This window comes from Halichoeres trimaculatus, unplaced genomic scaffold (genome assembly GCF_033239565.1).
Source record: "Halichoeres trimaculatus isolate MK-OKI-2021-1 unplaced genomic scaffold, fHalTri1.1 fHalTri1_scaffold_11, whole genome shotgun sequence".
Lineage (NCBI taxonomy): Eukaryota > Metazoa > Chordata > Actinopteri > Labriformes > Labridae > Halichoeres > Halichoeres trimaculatus.
In genome coordinates this window covers 28,635,934-28,658,719 of record NW_027437189.1, presented here as the reverse complement: position 1 = coordinate 28,658,719, position 22,786 = coordinate 28,635,934, and the positions used below count along the sequence as shown (strand labels likewise).

Sequence of the window (22,786 nt, the reverse complement as noted above, 5' to 3'; positions counted from 1 at the left end):
ATTGTGCGATGAGGGCATGCTGTGGCAGATATGTTCTTCTAGTGCAGTCTCAGCATTCAGACACCTTGGGGCGTGAAATATTACATTTTTTTAGAGAAATCCAGTTGTGTGACATATTTCAGCTGCACTTTCACAAAGAAAACAAAATACCGAACCCTTCAAATGCATTTTTTAATCCATTTAAAATCACATATTTTATTACCATTTGTTGACTGGCTTTCTTACCAATCACTCGGCTGTGTTAGATACTTTATTCTAGTTTGTTATTATTTTTGGATAACGAGAAAAACGCCAGGGACAACCCGATCCCACACATTACATAAACCTTAGCAAAAGAGCTCTGACACTGCTGCTTGTTAGTGTCAACTGAAGCACAGGGAAGGAGAGCTCAATGAGCATGAAGTCAATATTAATGTTCCTGTAGAAGTCCTATCAGCAGACATGTTCATTTCATTGTCAACAGCACTGCAAAGACTCGTCTGAATCTTTAGTTGGTAGCTGGGTAATCCCTGAACATCATCTCTTACATAATCTTTATGTTGTTATTTTCCATTGTGTTTCTTGTCCTCTCTTTCGATCATGTTTTGGTAATTTTCCTTTTATGTGCTTTCACGGTTTACTAAATAAAACAGTAAAAATCTACTTTTAAAGCACTGATACCCTGACAGCAGTGGAATAATGAGTGTGGAGCTGGTGGTTGAAGGCTTTAAACAAACACTTGGACATCACATTTGTTTCAGCTCTTTGGCTTATTGACTCTGTTACTGTTGGACAGTGGAAACAAACACTCTTTGAAATGTTGAGATGGTGGGAGGGTCTGAATAATGTCACCCTGAAGAGACTTTGCTGCCTGACTCATTCTTCATCATCTCTCACAGTTTTGAAAACCTGTCACTAAATCTTAAAAACTTTGCCCTCCTTTATTGTTCAGGATGTTTTGTTCCCAGAAGGAGCTTTTTTGTGGCTAACTGGCTGCATCATACGAAGATGTTTGGGTGAATCCAGGTCAACTAGCAACACAAATCCTCCTCTGCACTGTTTATACTCTCCTGACATTGTGTTGCTAGTCACTAAATCTGCTAACAATCTCACACACTCTCTCATAAAAAGCTGCTCAGCTGGAAGCGTACCTATGCTGTGAACACACAAACACACACAGTACCTGGGGAGAGCAGGCAGATGGCCATGAGCAGCACATGCTCCTCCTCGTGCAGGTTCAGTTTCTTCAGACCGACCTGGAACTTCACCAGCGGCTCCAAAAGCTCCAGAGTGTGACCAGCTGCCGAGGGGAACACAAACACATTATTTCAACTACCCAAGAACCTTTCTGCAATAAGGACTCAAGAAGAATCATCCATCTATTCATGTCTCTATACCCTGCTTACAAAGAGAATTTCATTCTGTGTTAGGAAACAAAAGTGTGTCCTTGTGTTTGCTACATTGCTCGAACACTTACAGTATTCTATTCAAGCCTTGAGTTGAACACTTACAGTGACGTGGAGGTGTGTAGACAAAGCAGAAAGAGAATGTGATCCTTTAAAGTAATTGAGTTATACATTAATGGATATCTCTAACTGTTCCAAAGAGATGAATTTCTGACAGGATATTTAACCAACCATAACAAAGAGTGGGGTGCTAGCAGCTTTCTTTACATCTAAATAGTAATAATAACAAAAATAGTAAAATAAAAAATAAATAAATAAATAAATAATAATAATAATAATAATAATGATAATACATTTTATTTGTAGAGCACTTTTCAAAAACTCAAAGATGCTTTACAAGATAAAAAAGATCAAATTAAAAAGATAGAAGAATACAAAATAATGAAATAACAGTAAAATACATGTACAGAAAAAGAAGACAAGACTAAAACGGTTAAAAAGGTTCCAAGAAAAGGCAAGGTCAGGACCGGGTTTTGTTAGTTTAAGTTAAAAGCTTTGCAGAATAGGCAAGTTTTGAATTTTGTTTTGAGGGCGGTGAGGTCAGCAGTGTCATGGAGGTGTTGTGGGAGTGAGTTCCAAAGGCTTTGCCCCCCCAGATTTGGTGCTTGGTCCTAGGGACGGTCAGGAGGTTTGCAACTGAGGAATGGAGGGTGCAGGAAGGGGTGTAGAGGTGGAGCATGTCAGTAAGGTATGAGGGGGCCTGGTTGTGGAGTGCTTTGTGGGTAAGAAGGATTTTGAACTTGATACGATAACGGACAGGAAGCCAGTGAAGATCTTGAAGAATGGGAGTTATGTGTTCACGGGAGCGGGTACGGTTTCTTTACAGACGTGATGCAAAATATTGCCAATAATCTATTTTGACTGTAAAACAGTATCTGAAACTATGGCCTTTAAAAACTTCTGCTTTTTTGACTCTTTTGGGTTAAAGGCTTCGAAGACATCTACTTGTACAGTAACTTTTTCTAAGTGAAAAATATATATAAACAGGCATGTAACAACTGTGTGCCCCTTTATACTAGCAGCTGGAGTAGATATGATTAGTGAGGACAGAGAGAGTAAAAAAAGAATTTGTTCCTATGAGAAAACATTCTTCATGCCATCTCTTCATGAATCAGTGCCCAAGTCAGACCAAGTGAGTCAAAAAGAGACAATAGCCAAATGTTAGTTCAGGTGGAAGACTGACAGCAGCTGTTATACCTATTACAAATATCTAAACATGGACCACTGGACTGACAGTTTTCAGCACAGATTAAAGAAAAAAAATCTTTGCTGCAAATGTACCTGAAAAAAAAAATGAACAGAAGTGCTTCCTGAAACAAATAATTAAATCATGTTATAAAAGTTATCATGGAGGGCAGATAAAATGGATGTTTTGTTGCATCTGACTCTCCTTGTTTCATTTTCTCCTGATACAATCAGCCACTAATCTTTTTTATTCCTTCTAAAACTGGTTTGAATCTATTCTTTTTATTATTAAAGGGGCCTAATGATTCATGGTAAATAAATCTTTTTTGTAAAATACTTTTAAAAGCTTAGTTGTGACCACTTTTGCTGTAAGATCCAAATGTTGAGATAAGCCGTCCACTCAGAAAGACGGAAGTGAACTCACAGAATCATCAACCTTAATGAACCTTAATGGATATATATTTATCCCTGATGATTAATGTTTGATTTAGAAGAGAAACCCACTCTGAAAATATTAGTTTTTGGTGTTTGGAAAATAAATTGGTGGTAAATTAAACATGTGAAGGCTACAAAGATGAATCATTAGCCTCTGTGTGTTTATATATTGCTCAGAGAGAGCATCACTTCCTGACCTACATGTGAGCAGGACTAAGACGGGAGTGTGTGCCTGTGGCTGTCTTACTGCTTCAATGAAAATACCTGAAGTCCAGACCTCATCGTAATGTGAAAGTGTGCATAGAAAAGCAGTGTGTGTGGGTGATCCTTGTAAGGCACAGTTATGTGGGAAGGTAAAGAAATAAAATCACAGCTGTGTCATCAGTCTCTTCAGTGTGTGTGTGTGTGTGTGTGTGTGTGTGTGTTTCTATCATGCTGAGATGGAGGATGTGTCCTTCATGGAAACTCCATGTGCACTGTGTACATAAAGAAAAGGAGATGTGGCTCATCAGTCAGCACAGCCTTTAACACACCGAGTGTTCAGACGTGTCAGAGTCTAAATTCATTCTTAATGCATTTAAGTAAGGATCCTGCAGATTTTCAGCTTCACTGTTGGTACTACAGGAAAATTTAACTAACCCTTTGTGACATCGTTGATGCAGTATTTGAAATCGGGTCCTCCGCAGCTCCAGGACATGTCCTCCAGGCTGAATGACTGATTTGAACGCAGCATGATGATCTCTATGGCACTCGACTTCAGTAAAGCGATCTGGTCTTCTGCTGTCAGCTCTCTGAAACACACAACATCACAGATACAGGGTGTAACTCTAGTATTACTGCACAGGCATTAAAACCAAACACAAACACTGACAGGCTAAAGCACTCGTTTTGTCTTTACTCAGCTTAAATGGATGGATGTTTTCTTTTTTAACATTTGACTCCTCTTAAAACTTCTCTAGCTTTTTCATTTTGTCACAGCCAATGTAAAGTTATCACAGGCTTTGAAGACTGTAAAAGTAATCACTGAAATATACTGGTGCATGAAAAGACAGAAGTTAAGAGTAGAAGATACATGATCTGTGCACAAGAGACCCCTGATATGCATATGGTGAACTGCTGAATGCATGAATATGCCTCTACAAGGGGTCACCATGAATACACATGGACAGACATGATATGTGGTCTGGAGTCACACAAACCTCTGATGCTCATCCATTACCATACCATTTCTGAACCTGAAAGAAAGAATCTTTCTCAGATGTAAGAAATTGAGGGGTACAAAGATTTTTTTTTTACTTCTGCTTATGTAACGGAAATATGAAGAGGGAAAGTGTTTTAATTTAATGTGCTTAAAAAAAGACTCCAAACTCAGCACAGCAGGAAAAAACAACAACAAATACAGATAAAAGGTTCTCATGGTGTTCTCACACTCAACATACGCAAACACACACCCACACATGACGCATCCTACAACAAGATCCATTTCCCAGATAATAGGTGTTTATCAGTCAGAGCTGTGCTTAACCACCCACACTTGCTATTGTTTGTATGTGTGTGTGAGAGATAAGCACACACAACAACTGTGTTATAGTTTCTGTAGTAAGAGAGAGTCCAACCCCAGGCTCTGTGGGATCATCAGAGCAAAAACATCACTGTGTAGAAAACACCAAAGTGTGTGAACTGGGATTATGCTGTGATTACGACTGCAAGTACAGAGTTGCATGACAGTTGTTCTGGAGGTGAATCAGAGGGCTTTCAAGAATTCTGAACTCACTAGGGTGAGATGGTGTGTGTATGCGTATGAAGCCAAGTTAAAAGACAGGAGAGTATTCAGGGTTAATAATGAATAAAATAAGATGTGGGAATATCACTGACTGCTGAGAAACTGATAAAGACTGTGAGGGGCCACCCTTTCTTACTCAAGCATTGAACTTACATTCACAGACCTATAGATGGATTGTTTGTTTAACATCAACACCGTATGTGCACGCAACATTGGTGTAGAAGAACTGCGGAGTACAACGGTTTGTTAACTGACATGGAGGATTTAACCACCAAAAAACACATTTTTAAATTAAATATCATAACTTTTACAGACGGTAACCAGCTCCTATGTTTGTGAAATAGCAGTGAGTGGACAGAAGAGATCAGCAAGTGGACAGATATTAGGTGGACAGACGTTTGTGGCGGGGAAATCCAGCTAATACCCAGAGAGGAATTTAAACACACAACTGTCACTTGATGCTCATGACTGACATGGTCATTATCTGTGGACACTTACCAGACTGTGACACATTAGGGCGTAAACATGTGTCAATAAATCAGAACCCCTCCAAACCCCAAAAGAGCACACATACCCCTTGTCCACCTAAGCGGTGCTTGTACTAGTTCCAGGCCAGTGCCTGGAACTAGCACTGGTTCTTTCTGTTTCTACAAACAAAGAACTGGCTCCAGGTGCTTAAGAGCGCGGTCACACTGGCCATCCAAACCGTGCCGTGCTTAAGCACGATTGCCCCCCCGCAGCGCTGTTCCCCAGCTTTAGAGTACAGCCAGCGGTCACACTACCCCTACGTCAACCAGACTTTAGTGGGTATCACACATGCGCACGGCCCACCTACATCATTGTGAAGCATCTGTTTACATGAAGCGGGATTTCATCAGAGTCAGCCCAATGAGTCACAGAGTGCACTGCTACAACTTTAGAGACTTTTGGACTTATAGTGAGTTAATTTCACCCGACACAGCCCTCTAACACCCCCGCTTTGTTTAAAATGACTGTCGAGAGATGCGCTCGCGGCAATCATGGACGGCAGGCAAGGCACGTTTGGAATGGCCAGTGTGACCACATCCTAAAACTGGTGCTTGGCAAGCACCAACTCTTTCCTGGGCCAGAGCTGAGCACGGATTAAGCACTGACTACGTGGGGGGCCTGGGGCGGGGCTACAGTGACCAACAATCAGTGTGAAAAACAGCAATTGTTAAAAAGGCAAGCCGCTGGGCGGGTCATCCATTGATTTGTTAGAATTTCCTTCCTCACCATTTGAGATGGTGGCAAAATTAAAGCAATAATGCCTTTCCTCTCTACAGACCAGTTCTACACCTTGTAATTTTATTAAACAGACTAAACACACTAATGTTTTTTATCATTCTATAAGAGGAAAGCTGCTGTGTGAGTTGTTTGTTGTTATGTTGTTTATGTTACTCATTCATAACTTAAACTGAAGGTGAAATCAGAAACAAGTAATGTAAAACTAATCTCTGCCTAGTTATAAGTGCTTCCAGGGCAAACTTTACCCATCTCCCACGCAATGCTTCCGCAGCCACTACCGCTGCTGCCCCTGCCCTGAGCGGTTGCGTATGGAGTAGAGTACTGACGTTTTATGGTGACACAATGACGTGGCACTGATGTGGCACCGACTTGGCTCTTGGCCTATGGAAAACCAAACCAGTTCTAAGAAAGAACGTGATTTGAACCAACTAAGCACTAGCACAAGCACCAGCACTGAATGAGCACTGGCGGAATAGGGATAACAGTCTGCCAAGTCTGAGACCCGGTTCATAATAAGAGAACCAGAAAACTACGTCCAGAGTTAATTATTCACCTGCAGACGTTGCTGGTGTTTCAGTGTAAAGTGTGACCCTGTTAATTGGTGACTCTTGGCCGTTAATCACTGCTACTGTTGGCTGAGAGTCACCAGTTAACAGAGTTCCTATTAACTCCAAAACACTGGTTGCTCTGTGACAATCAAAACTTGATAGACGTTGCCTCTGTTGTAGAGTATAGTTTCTAAAAGTTGACCACAGAACAACCGTACATTTTTATGCTGATAACAGGTTGAATTTAGTGTTTAAAAAGCGCAAATTCATCTAAATGAATGGAGCTGCCTCTGCGGTAAAGATGCGTGCACATCTTCATGATGACGCAGACTGATAATCCCTCTATACATGATGGGCATGCGTCTGGACTCTCTCACCTAATATATGTATTTGAATAGAACATCTAGTATTTACTTTTAAGGAAACAAACACTAAATATAATAAAGGTTTGACCCCCAGCATCCATGAATGCATGCACCCAACAGTGAGTCTTTTTCATATCACAGCATGCAAACACATGAATGCATTATGTATATCCACATGGCTGATGTGTCTCTGTCCTGTTACATGATCTCTCTGTGTGCATACAATAATTAACTTATCGCTCAACTCGGCGTTCGTTCATGAAGCCACAGCCTGTTCCAGCGTATTCTTGGAATAGCTTGTTTGTTTGGGAGGAATAATAGCATCTCACCTTTCCCTATAACGCCCTGTGAACGTGTAGGAAGCAAATCAGTGCGCTCTGCGTGTAGGCGGAGAGCTCGTCCAGGCCGCTCGCCTGTGTTCCCTGTACGTGCTGCTGATCTAATGCACCTGAATTCTACCAGTCAACAGATGATTACCAGAGCTGAGGGGAAACGGCAGATAGCTGCAGGGGTGAGAGAGTTTCATCTTCCACAGGGATGGAGTATGATTCACAGAACCAGAGGATTATCTGGCATATCAACAACAAAGTCTGTCTGGGCCAATCAGAAAGATTTCTGCTGACCTGCAGGTCAAGGTCAGCTGTTACCGATCTTTAAAAAGCCTGACCTCTTGATACCAATTTTATATATTTTATCTTTTATAACTGTCAGCATATGCCTTGAACGTTCCAATCTTGTTTTATTGAAAATAATTGATCAATACGTGTGAAACAATAAAATCTTTATGTTTTAACTTAAACAACCAATAAAGTGTCCTGAGTTTTAGGTCTCAGAGCAAAAAGCAACAATGGCTGACTGTCAGACCTTATTGGAGGTTTAAGAGATCACTTTCATATGTAAGGATTGGGCCGATCACTGATCCCCGATCCCCCAGAATTAAGGAAATCAGCACTGATCGATCTAATTTTAATACATTATTTTGAAGCACCACTCAGGCACATTAAGGACTTTTTGAGAAGAATAACCTTTAAAAATATGATGCGCTTGTACACCATCTTCAGAAAAATGAACCATTATAATGGCTCAGTTTGTACCTGAATCCAGGGATCATCTTGGCAAAGCCGATGACCTTCTGGATGCTGTAGGAGACCAGATCAGCCAGGTGGGGCAGCATGGAGAGCTTGGTGTCCTCCTCGCTGGAGTCTGGACTGCTGGCCCCGTCCTGGTACATCATTAACAGGTTGCTGAAGTTCATCTTGGTGTCCAAAGACTCTGTTTGAGATGGGGATTAAAGACAAGGTGAGAAGAGAGGGAGAGGGGCGGGGCAGAGGAGAAGGATGCTTTGTGAACAGAAATAGCAAAGAACCAGAGAGGGATTAAACCCGGTGAGAGCAGGAGAACACATTATCTGAGTGGGAGATTTCAGAGTGGGTGTACTTTGAGAAAAATCAATAGGAACATGTTTAATTGCTACTTGGAGATTGATTTTTGAACACTTAATGAGGACACAAATACAAAAACAAAAGCTGGCAAACAAAAATTAGGTTGTTGACTGAAGGCCAAAATGGGCTGTAAACAAAAACAAATAAATCAAATCTAAAAAAATTCAAAGTCCAGACAGATGGAAATATAATTACATTGAGGAACAATAATAACATTAAGTGGAGCTTCAGAGGTTAAGTTGTTGGTGGTAATGCTTATAAGAAGGCTGATCTAACCAAGGAGCTAGATTTCTTGGGGAAAAGGAAAGAAAGTGTTTCACCTCAGGCTCACCTTGTCATAAAATAAAGTTCTGTAGCTTATTAAAAAAGAGAATACTACGATTAAACTTAGATCACAGTGGAAGTTATTGGATTCTCAGGGGAGGTCTTCCTGCTTCTGAGTGGAGTTGTGTTTAAGGAGTGTAAGCAATCCGGTGACTTTAAAACTCACAAGGTACAAAGCCTAAAAAAAAAATCAATAACTTCAACATTACATTTTCTGCAGACCAATTACTGAGCACCTGTAGGTGGTTTACAAAGGCTGGACGAAGAGGTGATTAACAGAGTTTCTGAGCAGAAGTTTGACATCAGGGAAAACAAGTTAGAGCAAGCATTCTCCCACAGCGTGCATGTCTTCAATCCAGAAAGCTGACTGGTTAAAGGCTTATCAGAGAAACTACTGAAGGACTTTTGAGGAGGGTTACCAATTCAAACTGTTTCTGCAGAAAGAAACATTCAGTCTGAAGGTTTTGTGATTTTTATGCTCTGGGTTCTTCCGTTTCATGCATCATTTTCTTTTTGTACGCTGTAGATAATAGTTAGTTCCTTCATGTGTTACTTTCCCTTTCATTCATCCTTCTTTCCAATCCTGGACATCATTTGTACTAAATTATCAATTCAGTACAAAATTGCCTCCTAATCAGGTGCTCCCAGATGAATGTAAGTGGCTGGTGGTGTGTTGACGAGAAAGGCTGTTGTGTAGATATGTGTGGGTTCTTCTCCAGCTTGTTACCAGGACTGGTTTCGGTTCAATTCTGATCAATTAATTAAATAAATGGTGTCCATTCAGACTCTTGGTGGAAACTGACTTCATTATGTTAAATATCTGAGTTGAACCATCATTGTTTTTAATAACAGTGAAAAAACAGCAGGAAAGGGAATATATCAAGAACATCACAAAGAGTTTTAGGAACTTTGAAAATATAAAACCCACTGGTGCGTTTATGAAAAAACATGCATTCAAACTTCTTATTTAACCGAGCAGCCTTGCTTATTATAAGTGCTCTGATTGTACAACCCAGAGAGTTGAATGTTCCGTCATTGGTACACTCCACAGAATACCTCATTTACTTCCTTTATTTTGGAATAAATGGGTCTTTTCACTGCTGTGTCCTTGGTTAAGATGACCCTGAAGTATGAATGCATCAAGGATGCGAGGAGAAAGACTGAGTGATTCTCACCAGGTGAGTGGTTGAATGAGTCAGAGGAGGCATCAGACAGAGAGTGAAGGGAGGCGGCTCTGCTGGCACTGCGTGTTACCGGGCCATCACGCACCGGAGGCTGCAGATACACACAGAGAAACACAAATATTAATACAATCACAGCTTGTTACCACACAGCCTGGAGCTTAGGAGTCTAATCCTGTACAGGAACGGTCAGTCGGCACGCACCAGGGGCCTGTTTCACACAGCGGGATCAACAGGTTACCTGGATTACTACAGTGTTCCACTTCTGAGGTTCTAGGAAGTCTAAGTAAAGGGATAGGGACAATGATCCATCAGGGGATTGTATCCTGAAGTTTTAGTCCTACTTTACACTCTCACTGCTGATGAGTATCACATAACAACTGCTTAAAAACTGGAAAAATAGTCAACAATACTAAGTTGGTTTACAGAAACTAATACTCTAAACTATGTCCAGCTTATTGGTCCTACATTTTAAAGACCAATTAAGAGAAGAGACAGCAGCTTTTTCTGGAGATTTATAGTAAATTTTAACAATCCTCCATATCCAGTTTGGAATTTTTTGTTTATTTCGATCACTTCTTTCACTTCACAGACCTGTTGAAGGAAGTTTCCATGGCAGCAGCTTTTTGTTGCTAAATTAAATATCAAGCACATTTGGTTCTGATTAAAAGATCTGTTTTACTTCTGATTTGTTTTTCAGTTTTCAGTGGAAAATGCAGTAATATGGTGTGATGCAGGACTTCATGACACCCTCCCCTCTGATGTATGAAGTCATGATGAGCTCCACCCGGTTACACGATGCAGAACAAAACCGATGTTGTTGACAATGTTAGTGTGGATTCTGTGCAAAGGAAACTTTGTTCTGAACTCACCCTGAAGCGGGAGAAGTCTGAATAGGAGGCATCGTAGGTCTTGTGATGAGCTTCCACCAGGGAGGAGATGATCCGGGCCTGCTCGTCGTTCAGACGAGGCCTCATCGCCTCCCGGGCAGCCTCCTCCTCTTTCCTCTTCATGATCATGTCCTTCTTCCTCTGAACCTCCTCGTCTGTCAGGATGACTGCAACAGTGAATATATTGGGGTCATTATTGTTATGAATGGAGGCAAAAATTCAACAGCACAGATTCTCTGATTTCAAAGCTGTTCAGATGAAGAACTACCACAAAAGTGCATGAGCAGAGTGAAGATAAGGATCAGCAAAGCCTTACCAGACACCTTATCTGCTTCTACAGATAGTGCTACAGCGTCAGAAACACAAACAATCAAGTCAGCAGGAAGTAGGTATGTTGTTTTGGACGGAGACAAGCAAATTTTTTCTGAGAATCATCGGTTGTTCATCATCACAAACTAACAGGGACTTGAGAGTCTGACAAATGTCCTTAACTGACTTCAACAACAGGAGCAATGCATCAAGTTTCAGGATGGATCAGGGCTCTAAATTTAGATACTTTTGAAAACCTGCTCCTACTTAAGCAACTTAACAAAGTTAGAATTTAGGCGAAGGAGCAGTAACTCCAAAACATTTCCATCCCAGGCTACATGAGCCATACATCGTCTCCGCCTGCACGCAGAGGCCTGTCATGTCTGCTTCCTTTCATACAGCTGATGCAGCGGGTGTTGGATGTTTAAGTGCCTTTTTTCTTATTCATGCTCCAGAAGCAGAGACTGCAGGGACAGTGGCACGGTGCTGCAGAATGGATTACACACACTGTTTATAGTAACTCTCTTAGGTTTGACAAGATGAGAGGCTCTCTGGGGAATTCCTGGGATTGCGTGCCGCTTTTACTTGTCTCAGAGCATTACATTACTTTCTTATATCCTCAACACTTATTATTCATGGACGATCAAAACAAATTTACCTCCATCTGTGTTGATTTAAAAAAACACAATGTACTATGACAGATATCTGTGTCTTCAAACAACTTGGGAGATGACGCCTTACTCAACATCTGTGCCACCTTTGCCAAAATATGACCTCATTGGTCGCAAACCATCTCAGTTTCTTAAATGTTAAGGGTCTAATCCTACTTATTTCTGAACTTTTATTCCCCAAAGACCCATTTTGACCAATGGAAAACCATCAGTATGCCAAGGCACACAAAACGCAATAACAACGTGCAGTTAGTCTAACTGGATAACAATCCAATGAGATAACTGTCAAATAAACTTCTGAAAATATTAATGTGCAATAACTGATGCACAAAAATCATGAGAAATACTGGTATAAGGATGGGTACCAAATAAGGTATTTTTATAGGTACCGACCGAATTCTGTCAAAAGTACAGAGTACAGATTAATGTAAAACCAAAAGGTACCATGTTTAGGCACCTAAATGCCTCCTTGTGACTGTGAGGGAGTGGAAGAGTAGGCGATTTTCTATGCTGGACATAAACACAGCATTGCAAGGTTATATATTGATGAATAAATATGTTAAATTGAAAAACTTTTTTTGTACTCTATTAGTAAACTTATTGATATTTTTTATCACATAAACACAGAAAAGTACCAAAAAACGGGTACCATTGAGTACCGGTACCTATTGCCAGGCACCTGGTATCAGTACCATATCGTTTCAAATGTGAAAGGTATCCATCCCTATTCTGGTATGAAAATATTTTGCTTTTATCAATATTTTTGCTATTTAGCATCTCTTTTTTTATACTTAAGAAAATGATGACTTTCTTTCTTTTCTTTTTTTTTTTGTTTTAATAAATGCACATTTGTTTTGTTGTTTTTCATGTTAAATTTTGTTAACTTTAGCATTTTCTATTTAAACTTTTTTTTTTTTTTTTAAATAAAGCAACGCTAAGATGTGCCTGTACTGTTCTGTTATATTATTTCATTCTATTCTTTTGTAATAATAATGAACTTCCCCACCTGTAACTTTATACATAAACAATAAGAAGCGTCGAAGATATCAGCAGAGAACAGGAAAGGACTGATGACTGCGGCTGACACCCCTGTGGTGAAAACACCGTGTAGACGACAGACTGGCTTCCACCGAGCAGTGAGGAGAAATATTGTGAAGTGAGCACTGAATATTTATCTGTGAGGGGAAGCTATTTATGGCTGAACACAGAGCAGACACTCACTCATATCTTGGTCTATTGGCTTCCTGAAATATAAACGTTAGGTCAGACTGAGTGAGGGAGATTTCTTTGCCGGATGTATTTGAGCCCTATGAGATCTGACATGAGATGTGGCTGGCATCCAGGCCCTCAACACTCTTTTGTTTAGTTTCATAGATCTGAGTAACGATTACAGCCCTCTGGTACATATTTTTCATTCAAAAAGTGCTCTGAGCAACAGATGGATGATAAACATCTGCATGAGTGCCACTAATGGTGTGAAACAGGAAATCTGACGGTTCTTTGGAGATTTTTTAAAATGCAAAACAGGCGGCTCAAATAATCAGTGTGAGGATTTGTCATGAGTGATAAAGTGGTCTGGAGGGATCATTAGATTTTCTGTGAGACTTCTCTGCAAAATCCAGCTCTTTCTTTAACATTACAGAGCATGTCAACCACAACCACACATAACTAGTTTATGCTGCAATAAACAGCGGCATGCATGACTCAGGTATGTGTTTGTCCCTCTCTGTGTGCCTCAGAACATGATGTTTCTGATGAGCGCAGAGAAAGATGAGGGTTATGTCACCGGGGTTTCGTGCTGCTGTCAACAACAAGAACTAACATGCTTCCTGTGCTGAGAAACGTAAAAAGAAAACAGAATACAGAGGGGACACTGGGACTCGTGTTCAGAATCAATGATTTTCCTCTAATCAAGAATATATTTCTTTATCAAATTTTTTATCTGTATAGTTTGGATCCAGTTTTTTTTTCTTTCTTACTGTTTTTGATAGAAGAACACAAAAAGAACAAATATTTAAAAACCATTGTGCAACAGTACAAAAGAGCAAATCCTCGCCGTGCCACGGTTACAAACTGACCCCTGAACGCCTCGGCCCGTATTATCCTTTGACTCTCTGCCACAGTGACCGATTACCCATGAAGCACTCATCTGTGCAGACAGACAGCACGACTGCCAAAGAGAGACAGGCCAAGAGCCACAAGGTCGTGACATGCGCAGATACACGACAGATCTGACGCTCTGTTAGCCAAAGACAAAGTGTCTGATTCTTCTTGTTCTCATATTAAACTTAGCTCCATGAAACAATGCTATTTGTTTATGATTGAAAGGACACTCAGCTTTACTCAAGGAGAGAGAAACCTTGTTCCTGTTGACTTGATGCAGGATTTAAGCTGCTTACACTCTCTTTTGCTATGGAGGAGCTGTTACAGTGTAAATCTGTGTTTCTGAGGCAGCGTCTTTACCGCATACAGATGTGTGCTACATCGAATACAAAACAACATCCAAATTCAGGACAAACTGAAATAATTTAATAATAATAATAATAATACATTTTATCTAAAAGCTCTTTTCAAAATACCCAAGGACACTTTATAGTAATAAAAAAGACAATCACAATAGAGATAAATCATACAGACAAACAGGAGTGGCATGAAGTTAAAATGAATCAGTGGGAATGGAAAATGCAGATTGAAACTGATGGTATTTGAGTTAAGATTTGAATAGAGCATGGGAGTGAATATTTTTAACAAACTTTTGACTTTGAAATTAAAAAAGCTAAGGCTATTAAAAATCTAATTTTTCTTTTATTTACTGGTTGCCTTAGGGGTTAAAAACTGTTGTAAAATTAGGAAAAACCAGTTGTCCCTTCATTAAACTCTGATTTCAAAAACATTCAGAAGTGGTCCCTCGGCTCTCTGTCCTGAGGCAGGCTGTCCCAGTGTCTGGGAGCTGTAATATTAAAGGCTCAGTCAACACTGGCCTCAGACACACGGTACTGAGAGCTCACTGAGAGTACCAAGAGCCAGACCACAGATAACTTTTAACGTTAATGATGGACATTTTAAAACAATTTTCAATCCCAGTGGTAGCCAGTGAAGTGCGGCTAAAGCAGAGTGATGTTTTAAAGGTCTTTGGACCAGAGAAGAAGAAACCCTCTCTAATTTAAAGTTAAATGGTTGACCTGTTCTGAGTCTTCCTCTGCTTCTGAGTCATTTGTTATTTTGAAAATGTCAATAAAATATGTTGTCATGTGGCAAAGCTACAACTCTTAGCTTCCTTCAAGCCAAGTACATGGTTGTATCAAAGGAAAAAAAAACACCAAATAAATACTTACTTTACAGTAACTGCTAATCTCAGAAACCAGTGAGATGGCACGGTAAAGTCTAAATTAAATAGTGCTCAGTTCAGGCACTTCATACTAACTGCTGGTTGTGTTTCCTTGAAGCTGTAAACAGCTATATTTGAAGTGGATTTTCACTGATTGCACTCTGGATTGCAACCACAGAAGCAGAGTTACATAACCTCATAATGTGGTGAAGCAGACAACAACAACAACAACAACAACGTTTTGGCTACACAGGCTTAAAAGGGCAACTGAATAAGTCTGACTGCAGAGCTAACCAAAGGATTTACTTGGCTTTCATCGTTTTTTAACCCACCGTCATTAATTAGGCTCTGGCTGCTCTCCAGTGTCCATCCTGCTCCCTGAGCCAGGAGCGGACTGCCCAAAAACCACTCCTTGTGGTGAGGACATCCAAGAATGCAGCACCAAGCCCGATCATGAATAGGCACAGTTTGGTCAAAGTTTGGCACAGTGCGTCAGAGCGGCTATTCTGAGGCAGAGAACATGATTGAACCAGTCAGCCTCCAGCCAAGTTTGAGCCCTGCGTGGCATCATTAAGGCAGGAGTCCACAAAAAACAACGCACCATCAAAAGGAACATCTTGACCACCCCGCAGTGCTTGGCAGACCCACAGCAGTTTACCAAGAGAAAGTTTGCTGTTTGGAGAGTGACTGATTGGATGTGTGGATGTGCTGCCCTGCATGGCAGAGAGGGGCGAAGAGAGAAAGACAAACAGTCCGGAGAGGGGATGAGGCGGGGGGGGGGTCATAAAAAAATGAGGGCTGGGCCAAACACCAGTTCTGCCAAAGGGACACTGAGAGAGGGGGGAAAGGCAGAGTCTCCCTGTCGAGAAGGCCAAAGATTCACAGCAGGTTTACTCATTAACCAGCAGAGCGACCGCGTTCACACAATAGATTCAGCTCACGCTCAGATTTGGTGTGATATATGTCACGCTGGATTTGGTGCAGCGCCAATATTTTTTTTGCGCTGTCGCCCTGAGTCTGTGATGTTTAGGAGGTGAAATCAGGTCAGTCAGGCGTCAGGAGACCCTCACATGCTGCGTGTGACGCAAAAGGACTTGTCAATACGTCACATTGGAAGCGTGCATGGCGGCAGGAAGGCGGGGAGTACAAACACAATGGGTGGCGATGTATTTGTTGGTTTTTAATTTATGTTGCCTGAGTTCTTCCTGAGTATAAATTTCAGAATCTCACATTAATTTCCTGACTGAGTTGCTGAATGCACAACGCTAAAAGGGTTCAATAGACTTAAAATCCACCTTTGGGCGTGAACCAAACAAGTCCGACGCAGTTTCTCAAGTGTTTGAAAATGAGACATGGGTGAGATTTCCAGAGGAGTTCTGTTATTTCAGAAATCCTGGCCTTATTGATAGCTGTTTTGAAAAAATAATTTGTTGGAACAAATGCCTCAGCTGGCAGCTTGGACATAGCTCAAAATGCCTGCAACATGATTCTCTGTTTCAAGAGCTCCAGACCAAGAGCCACTTTAGAGGCACTTCAGTTTGGTCTCTTAAGTGCTTACTTTTTGCCACAGAAAGACTCCTCATGTGCTGAAAATACAAAATAAATGTCAGACAATATAACGTTAACTGTGTTTCCCACTGAATCACACTGATACAGTGGCCGGGAATGTGGTGAGTTAGGTCAGCTGGGGTAAGTCCTCAGAAAATAATACTGAAAACAAATTACCCTTTCCATTTTTATTAATGTCTTCATCTATAAATTCTGTCACCGAATCGGTTTAAATGTTGTTTTGCTTTGTTTCCAAACTATTCTAATAAATGACTTCAATTTGTTGTATTGATTTTTATCTCCTCCCCCCTAACACACACACACAAACACACACTAACTACACTCTCATCACATTCTCTCACTAAAGAATCATCTCTTAATATGCAGAGCGGTGTCCTGTCTCGACTTCTACCATTTCCCATTTCTTACAGTATCAGATTTCTAGACATTGCTCATTAGCAGTGTTTAATTTTGACACTCAAATTACTAGGGATGTCCCGATGTGCAATTTTGGCCAATGATCCTAATATGATATTTGAATTTGATGAGGAGACAGAGAACCAAGCTGCACATTTTTTATGTCTTGCACTTTAAAAATAATGAAAATATAATGAAAAGTGTCTTCTTTAGCAGCCACAATTGATCAAATTGGATGAACTCAGATTGCTGGATTATACTGGCACACCAATAGCTTTCAACAGGGAATTGCGCTCAGTGACAGCTAACCTTAAGAATCTGAGTGGATACTTGTTGACAATGTGGCGTTAACAAAGCTGAGTGCAGAATCACGTCAGCAGCAACTAGCTCCACAGAACTTTCACAGATTTTGCACTTGAACCGATGCATCATCAAGGTGGAGCCTTACTGCAGGACTTCTCTGATCACCTGCAGAGCATGTCTCTGCAGGAGGAATGCAATGAAATATTGTCCAAAACATCGAGAGCAGATCACAGACCTAGTAAAAAGTGGTTGGCAGCATTTCTTTGCAGCCAAGAATACAATTTGGTTTGTCTCTGTGTGGGGAAAAGTGTAGCATACCCAGAGAACAGAGAGAACAAAAGAGAGACAGAGACATCTTTTACAGTGAAAGGTGCTTTTAAAAAAGAATAAAATAGCTGTTAGAGAAATTTCTTTGAGCCACCAAACTTTAATGACAAAATGAGTATTTCTCTCTCATAAAATACGCACTTCCTCTTTCAGATATCCATCTTTTTCTATCAGCCAAACTAACCATCTAAGGGGCCTTAATTTTACACAGGAAGTATTTATTCCAACCAGGATATTCGAGTGACTTTTTTGTCCTGATATAAAACTTCAGTTTTTCAAAGGAGTCTTTAAGGTGGATCAATGCACCAGCTATTTCTATTCACAAAGAAAAGTTTCATTTATTCGTAGTCCATCTCTGAAGGGATCCTTTTCATAATGTTGCTTAGCACTAAAATCACTACTCTGAGCTTGAAGGGCAAAAGCAATCTACTACGGTAGAAAAATCCAAAAATGTTTTGAGCCTCCTCTTTTTTTTACAACAAACAAACTAAAAGCAAAGTTTGGAAAAAGGATTCTTTGGTTTGAGGGAAATCAGCAGAATATTCTGTGCGCCCTGCCTTTTTGTGGTGGTTGTAAATACACTTTCATCTGAAATGTATTTGGTCAAACTGAGCATCTGGCACTTGTGGTAATGCAGGTCTGAAGGTTGTCAAAGGAAGGGAGCACAAAAGACTGCGGAGGGAGGATGAAGAATATGAATTAGGGGAGGCAAAGGGAGGGCAGCACCACAGGAGAAGCTTTGCTGCTGAAAGGCACCAGGGGCGGGAACTCATTCATCTAAAGGCTAAAACATTTCAAAAACTCTCCTGTGATTCTAATCCAGTTACAGACGCACACCCGCGCAAACATACAAACACAGCGAGCATGCAAATAAACTCACACACCAGCGGGGAGGTCTTTTCCTGGCATCTCTCTAACCTCTGTCAAACAAGGACAGCGTAGGGGTGTTTACTACCAACTCAGCTGGCACGGCCCACGAAGGGCGCACACACACTCTCACACACACACAGAAACACACACAGTTGTGATCTGAATAGTGGTGAAGCTTAGACAAAGCTGCCAGTATAAGAGAGAATAACAAAGGCAGACAAACACTACTCCACAAAAACAGAATGTTACAGGGTTGTAATCGTTATTGTGAGGACACTGTCCTAAAGAAAAGCACAGTGATCAAACGTCTTACAATTAAAAATGAGAATCAAAATAAGCTGAATGTAAGATGTCATACATTCACAACTACTTTTAACTGGAGGTGCAACCAATGATGGTAACTCTCAACTATTCACCAGCAACTCACATAGTTAGCTTCAGCCTCTGCAGACATTTTAGACAGAGATGCATTTGATTTTATCAATGACAGTGCAAATTTTTACCTGGCAAAGTTTGCACATAATCTTCATTTTTTAATTTATTTAAATGTGCAAGTTCCTCACAGAACTATTTGACACTACAGAAATCTGTTTTTCTCCAGCAACTGGCGCTGATGCTGTCATAGAATTTTGAATGTTTTTATGTTATCATAGAAGTCTCTTTGCTATCGAATAGCAAAAGGTGAACATCTTTCAGATGCTCTTTGACCACCGTCTGGTTAAATCACCTTATAACCAGACAGAAGGAAAAACAATTGAAAAAGTACATTAAAAAAACAAACAACAAATTGAAAATTACATCTCATCTTTAACTTATACGTTTTTTATCTTACTGACCACATAAAGTACTTCTATGGGTGACGGGTGATGTCAAGGTGGCTGCATCCACTTAAAAACGTACAACACATGCCAGAGTTATCAGTGAGTAGTCCATATAGTGTAAAAAAACAATACAACGATCAATAATAACAACACAGAAGGGTCCCCTTCATTCTTCTCACTCTGCATGCCGCTGTGCATATAAATGTGTGTGTGTTTGGGCTTGATTCAAGCAGAGAAACAAAGACTTTACATAAGGATTTCCATTTTCCATAAACAAAGAGTCAGTGGTTCACCTTCATGATCTGAGCTCTGCATTTTTGTTAGTTTTTAAGGAAACCACCGCTTTATTTTAATATCCACACAACAAAAAATAGAGATTGAACAAAACAAAACCTAAGTTAGATAAACACAAAGATGGTTTTAGGTTCTTTACCTCTAGGTTTCAGCATTTAAAAAAAAGGAGAATAATGCCAAAAATGTGGTGGCTTATATGCACAGGACACATCCAAACAGGGAACAGAGGAGTGTTTTTGGCAGCACTCAGTCTAGTCCAGGAACTCATTGTGTAAGAGCGCTCCTCTGTTCCTACTTCATAAAGATTGTCTGTTTTTGCTGCTATGAAAGTTGTTAAATGAGGCACTGTGGCTGTTTCATCAAGGCTATAAGTACCATCTTCACCAAACTCATGCCTGTACCTTTATGAAAAGAACTGCATCATTTTCTGTTACCAAAATAAAACAGCTGATCTGCAAACAGCAAAGAGCTGCTGACTAAAACAGCAGGATGCAAATGATTAGTTTAATGCGCTCCAATAAATGCGCAGAAGTGTGCGTGGTTTCCTTTGATGCTTCCTTGAGGTTGAGGCCAAGATTTAATAATGATAACCAGAGCGAGAATAGGTGGTGCATAATCAGATTTTATCCATGCACGTCACTCCAATGAGAGACTGCCGATGAACACAATACCTGCTGCCCGTAACCAGCTGTGATGAGAATTAATCAGAGCTAATAATGAGGATTATGCTTTTAATTTCAGGATATAATTGCTGGCGTATTATCCTGCTTTCTTCTCAGCGTCGTCCCTGAGAGGGCTCTGCTTATGCAATAACAGCTGGCTTTAATGAAATAACTATCCCAAACTGATTATTATTATTGCAAAATGACAAGTTGTGTAAAGGCAGAGAAGTATCTGAACAAAGCTGTTGTGTTTAAGATGCTTATAGTGTTTGGAGAAACACACACTGAAACAAGCAGCAGCAATGCTCCACAGTAAGTAAGGCACTCTTTAATGATGCTCCCTTAAAGAAGTCCAGAGTGTTGTGTGTGGATAAATGAATTTTCAAACTTCATCTTTACTTTGCTTTTGAAGCATTTTAAATTTACACATTTCATTTTTTATACTATGAAATATGTTCAACTTAATAGTGCTGAAAAATATTAAAATCTGGATGTACTCAACTTATTCACCCACCCAGAGAGCACAGAAACATTATCTTCAAAATGCGGCGTCAGACACTAAACCCTCTTGGTTTGTGACACAGACCTTGGCATGGGCAAACACAAACTCCATTGATTAGGACTTTCTTACTTATCATCCAGCTGTGTAAAAGACTGGACTCTGTTTGGTAAAAATCAAGGTCATGCAGGTTGTATGAAAAGTCAGTCAGTCTGTGGAAAAGACTTCAGCATTTTGATAAACAGTAGCTTAGGTTTTCACCTCTCCCTTTTGACATTGTGGTAAAAAAAAGTGTGGTTACCTCCCAATACCTTTGATAAATAAAAATAGGGTTTTTTTTATTACACTCAAAAAAAACAAAATGGTTTTCTTTGGCATTTTATGGCCATTTTTTATTAGTGTCTGGCGACCACAAATGGCTCCCAACCCCCACTTTGGGAACCTCTAGGCTAGAAGACTTAAACAAATTAAAATATTAAGTTTGATGTTGACTTGCAGGTAGGCATGGGCACCTTTCATATTTGAAGCGTTACGGCACTGATGCCCGGTACCTGGTACTCAACAGTACCAATTTTCGGTACTTTTTTGTGTTTTTATGGTAAAAAATATAAATTTGTTTCATAATAAAACCTCAAAGTTTTTCAATTAAACATATTTATTCTCCAGTATATAACCTTGTAATGCTGTGTTCATGTCCAGCATGGAAAAACAACTTCTCTTTCACTCCCCCATAGTCACAAGGATGCATTTAGGTACCTAAACATGGTACCTTTGGATTTTACGTGAATCGGTACCCGGTACTTTTGACTGAATTCAGTCAGTACCTAAAATAGTACCTAATTCGGTACCCATCCCTACTTGCAGGTAGACTTGTAATTGGGATGGGTACCGAATTAGGTATTTTTATAGGTACCGACCGAATTCTGTCATAAGTACTGGGAACCGGTTCACTTAAAATCAAAAGGTACCATGTTTAGGTACCTAAATGCATCATTGTGACTGTGAGAGAGTGGAAGAGTAGGCAATTTTCCAATCTGGACATGAACACAGCATTGCAAGGTTATATACTGAAGAGTAAATATGTTAAGTTTAAAAAAAAATACATATTTAATCATTAAACAAATTAATATTTTTTTCCACATAAACAAAAAAGTACCGAAAATTGGTACCGTTGAGTACCGGTACCGATTGCCAGGTACAGGGTATCAGTACCATATCGTTTCAAATGTGAAATGTACCCATCCCTACCTTTAAGTTACCAAATATTAAAATTCAAATCTTAAAATTGTTTTCATCCATAGTTTTTAATTGGGAAATGAGTGGGGCAATGTATAATGAGTGGGGAAGACTGACTTTTCTTTCACCCTGTTCAAATTCCATCTGCATCACCACCCGCTCATTATACATCATCTCTCCACGCTATCCCTGTTTGCCCAAACTCCCTGAGTGTGCAAAAGCATGCTTTATACAAGCAGTCTTGCAGAACTCCCACGTTTTTAGGGAGTCCCCGGGGAGTACAGTGGAGCTCCTCCATCCCATGAACATGTATGCTCGCTGTGAGAAACAAAGACGCCATTATACACAGACTCAGTCTCTCCTCCCGCTCGCTGGTCTCTCGTCTGTTCTCAATGAACCACAGACACTCCAGTGTCATGTGGCTAATTGTGGTAAACACAGTGATTATGCTCAGTCCGAACCCTGCCCCGCATCATCTCAGTTTCACACAAACATACACACATACACACACACACACTGTCGGTTTGTGAATGAAATGTGGGCCAGACCATTGTGCGTCTCTTTGAAGAAAGAGACCCATTGTTGATTTGGACAGTAACCCCACCCCCCTCGCTTCCTTCCTTCCTTCTTTCCTTCC

At 40.3% G+C, this 22,786-nt stretch overlaps 1 protein-coding gene across 1 annotated transcript in view; it reads right to left on the bottom strand.

Annotated features, from left to right (window-relative positions):
* LOC141798958 (vitamin D3 receptor A) overlaps positions 1-22,786 on the bottom strand; it is a 102,497-nt gene that overhangs the window by 9,415 nt on the left and 70,296 nt on the right. The window contains exons 5-9 of the mRNA XM_074680940.1: positions 10,847-11,031; positions 9,969-10,068; positions 8,122-8,299; positions 3,705-3,856; positions 1,163-1,279 (exon numbers count right to left, since the gene is read on the bottom strand). Coding sequence (XP_074537041.1) covers positions 1,163-1,279; positions 3,705-3,856; positions 8,122-8,299; positions 9,969-10,068; positions 10,847-11,031 — 732 coding nt within the window. The remainder of the gene's footprint in view (positions 1-1,162; positions 1,280-3,704; positions 3,857-8,121; positions 8,300-9,968; positions 10,069-10,846; positions 11,032-22,786) is intronic.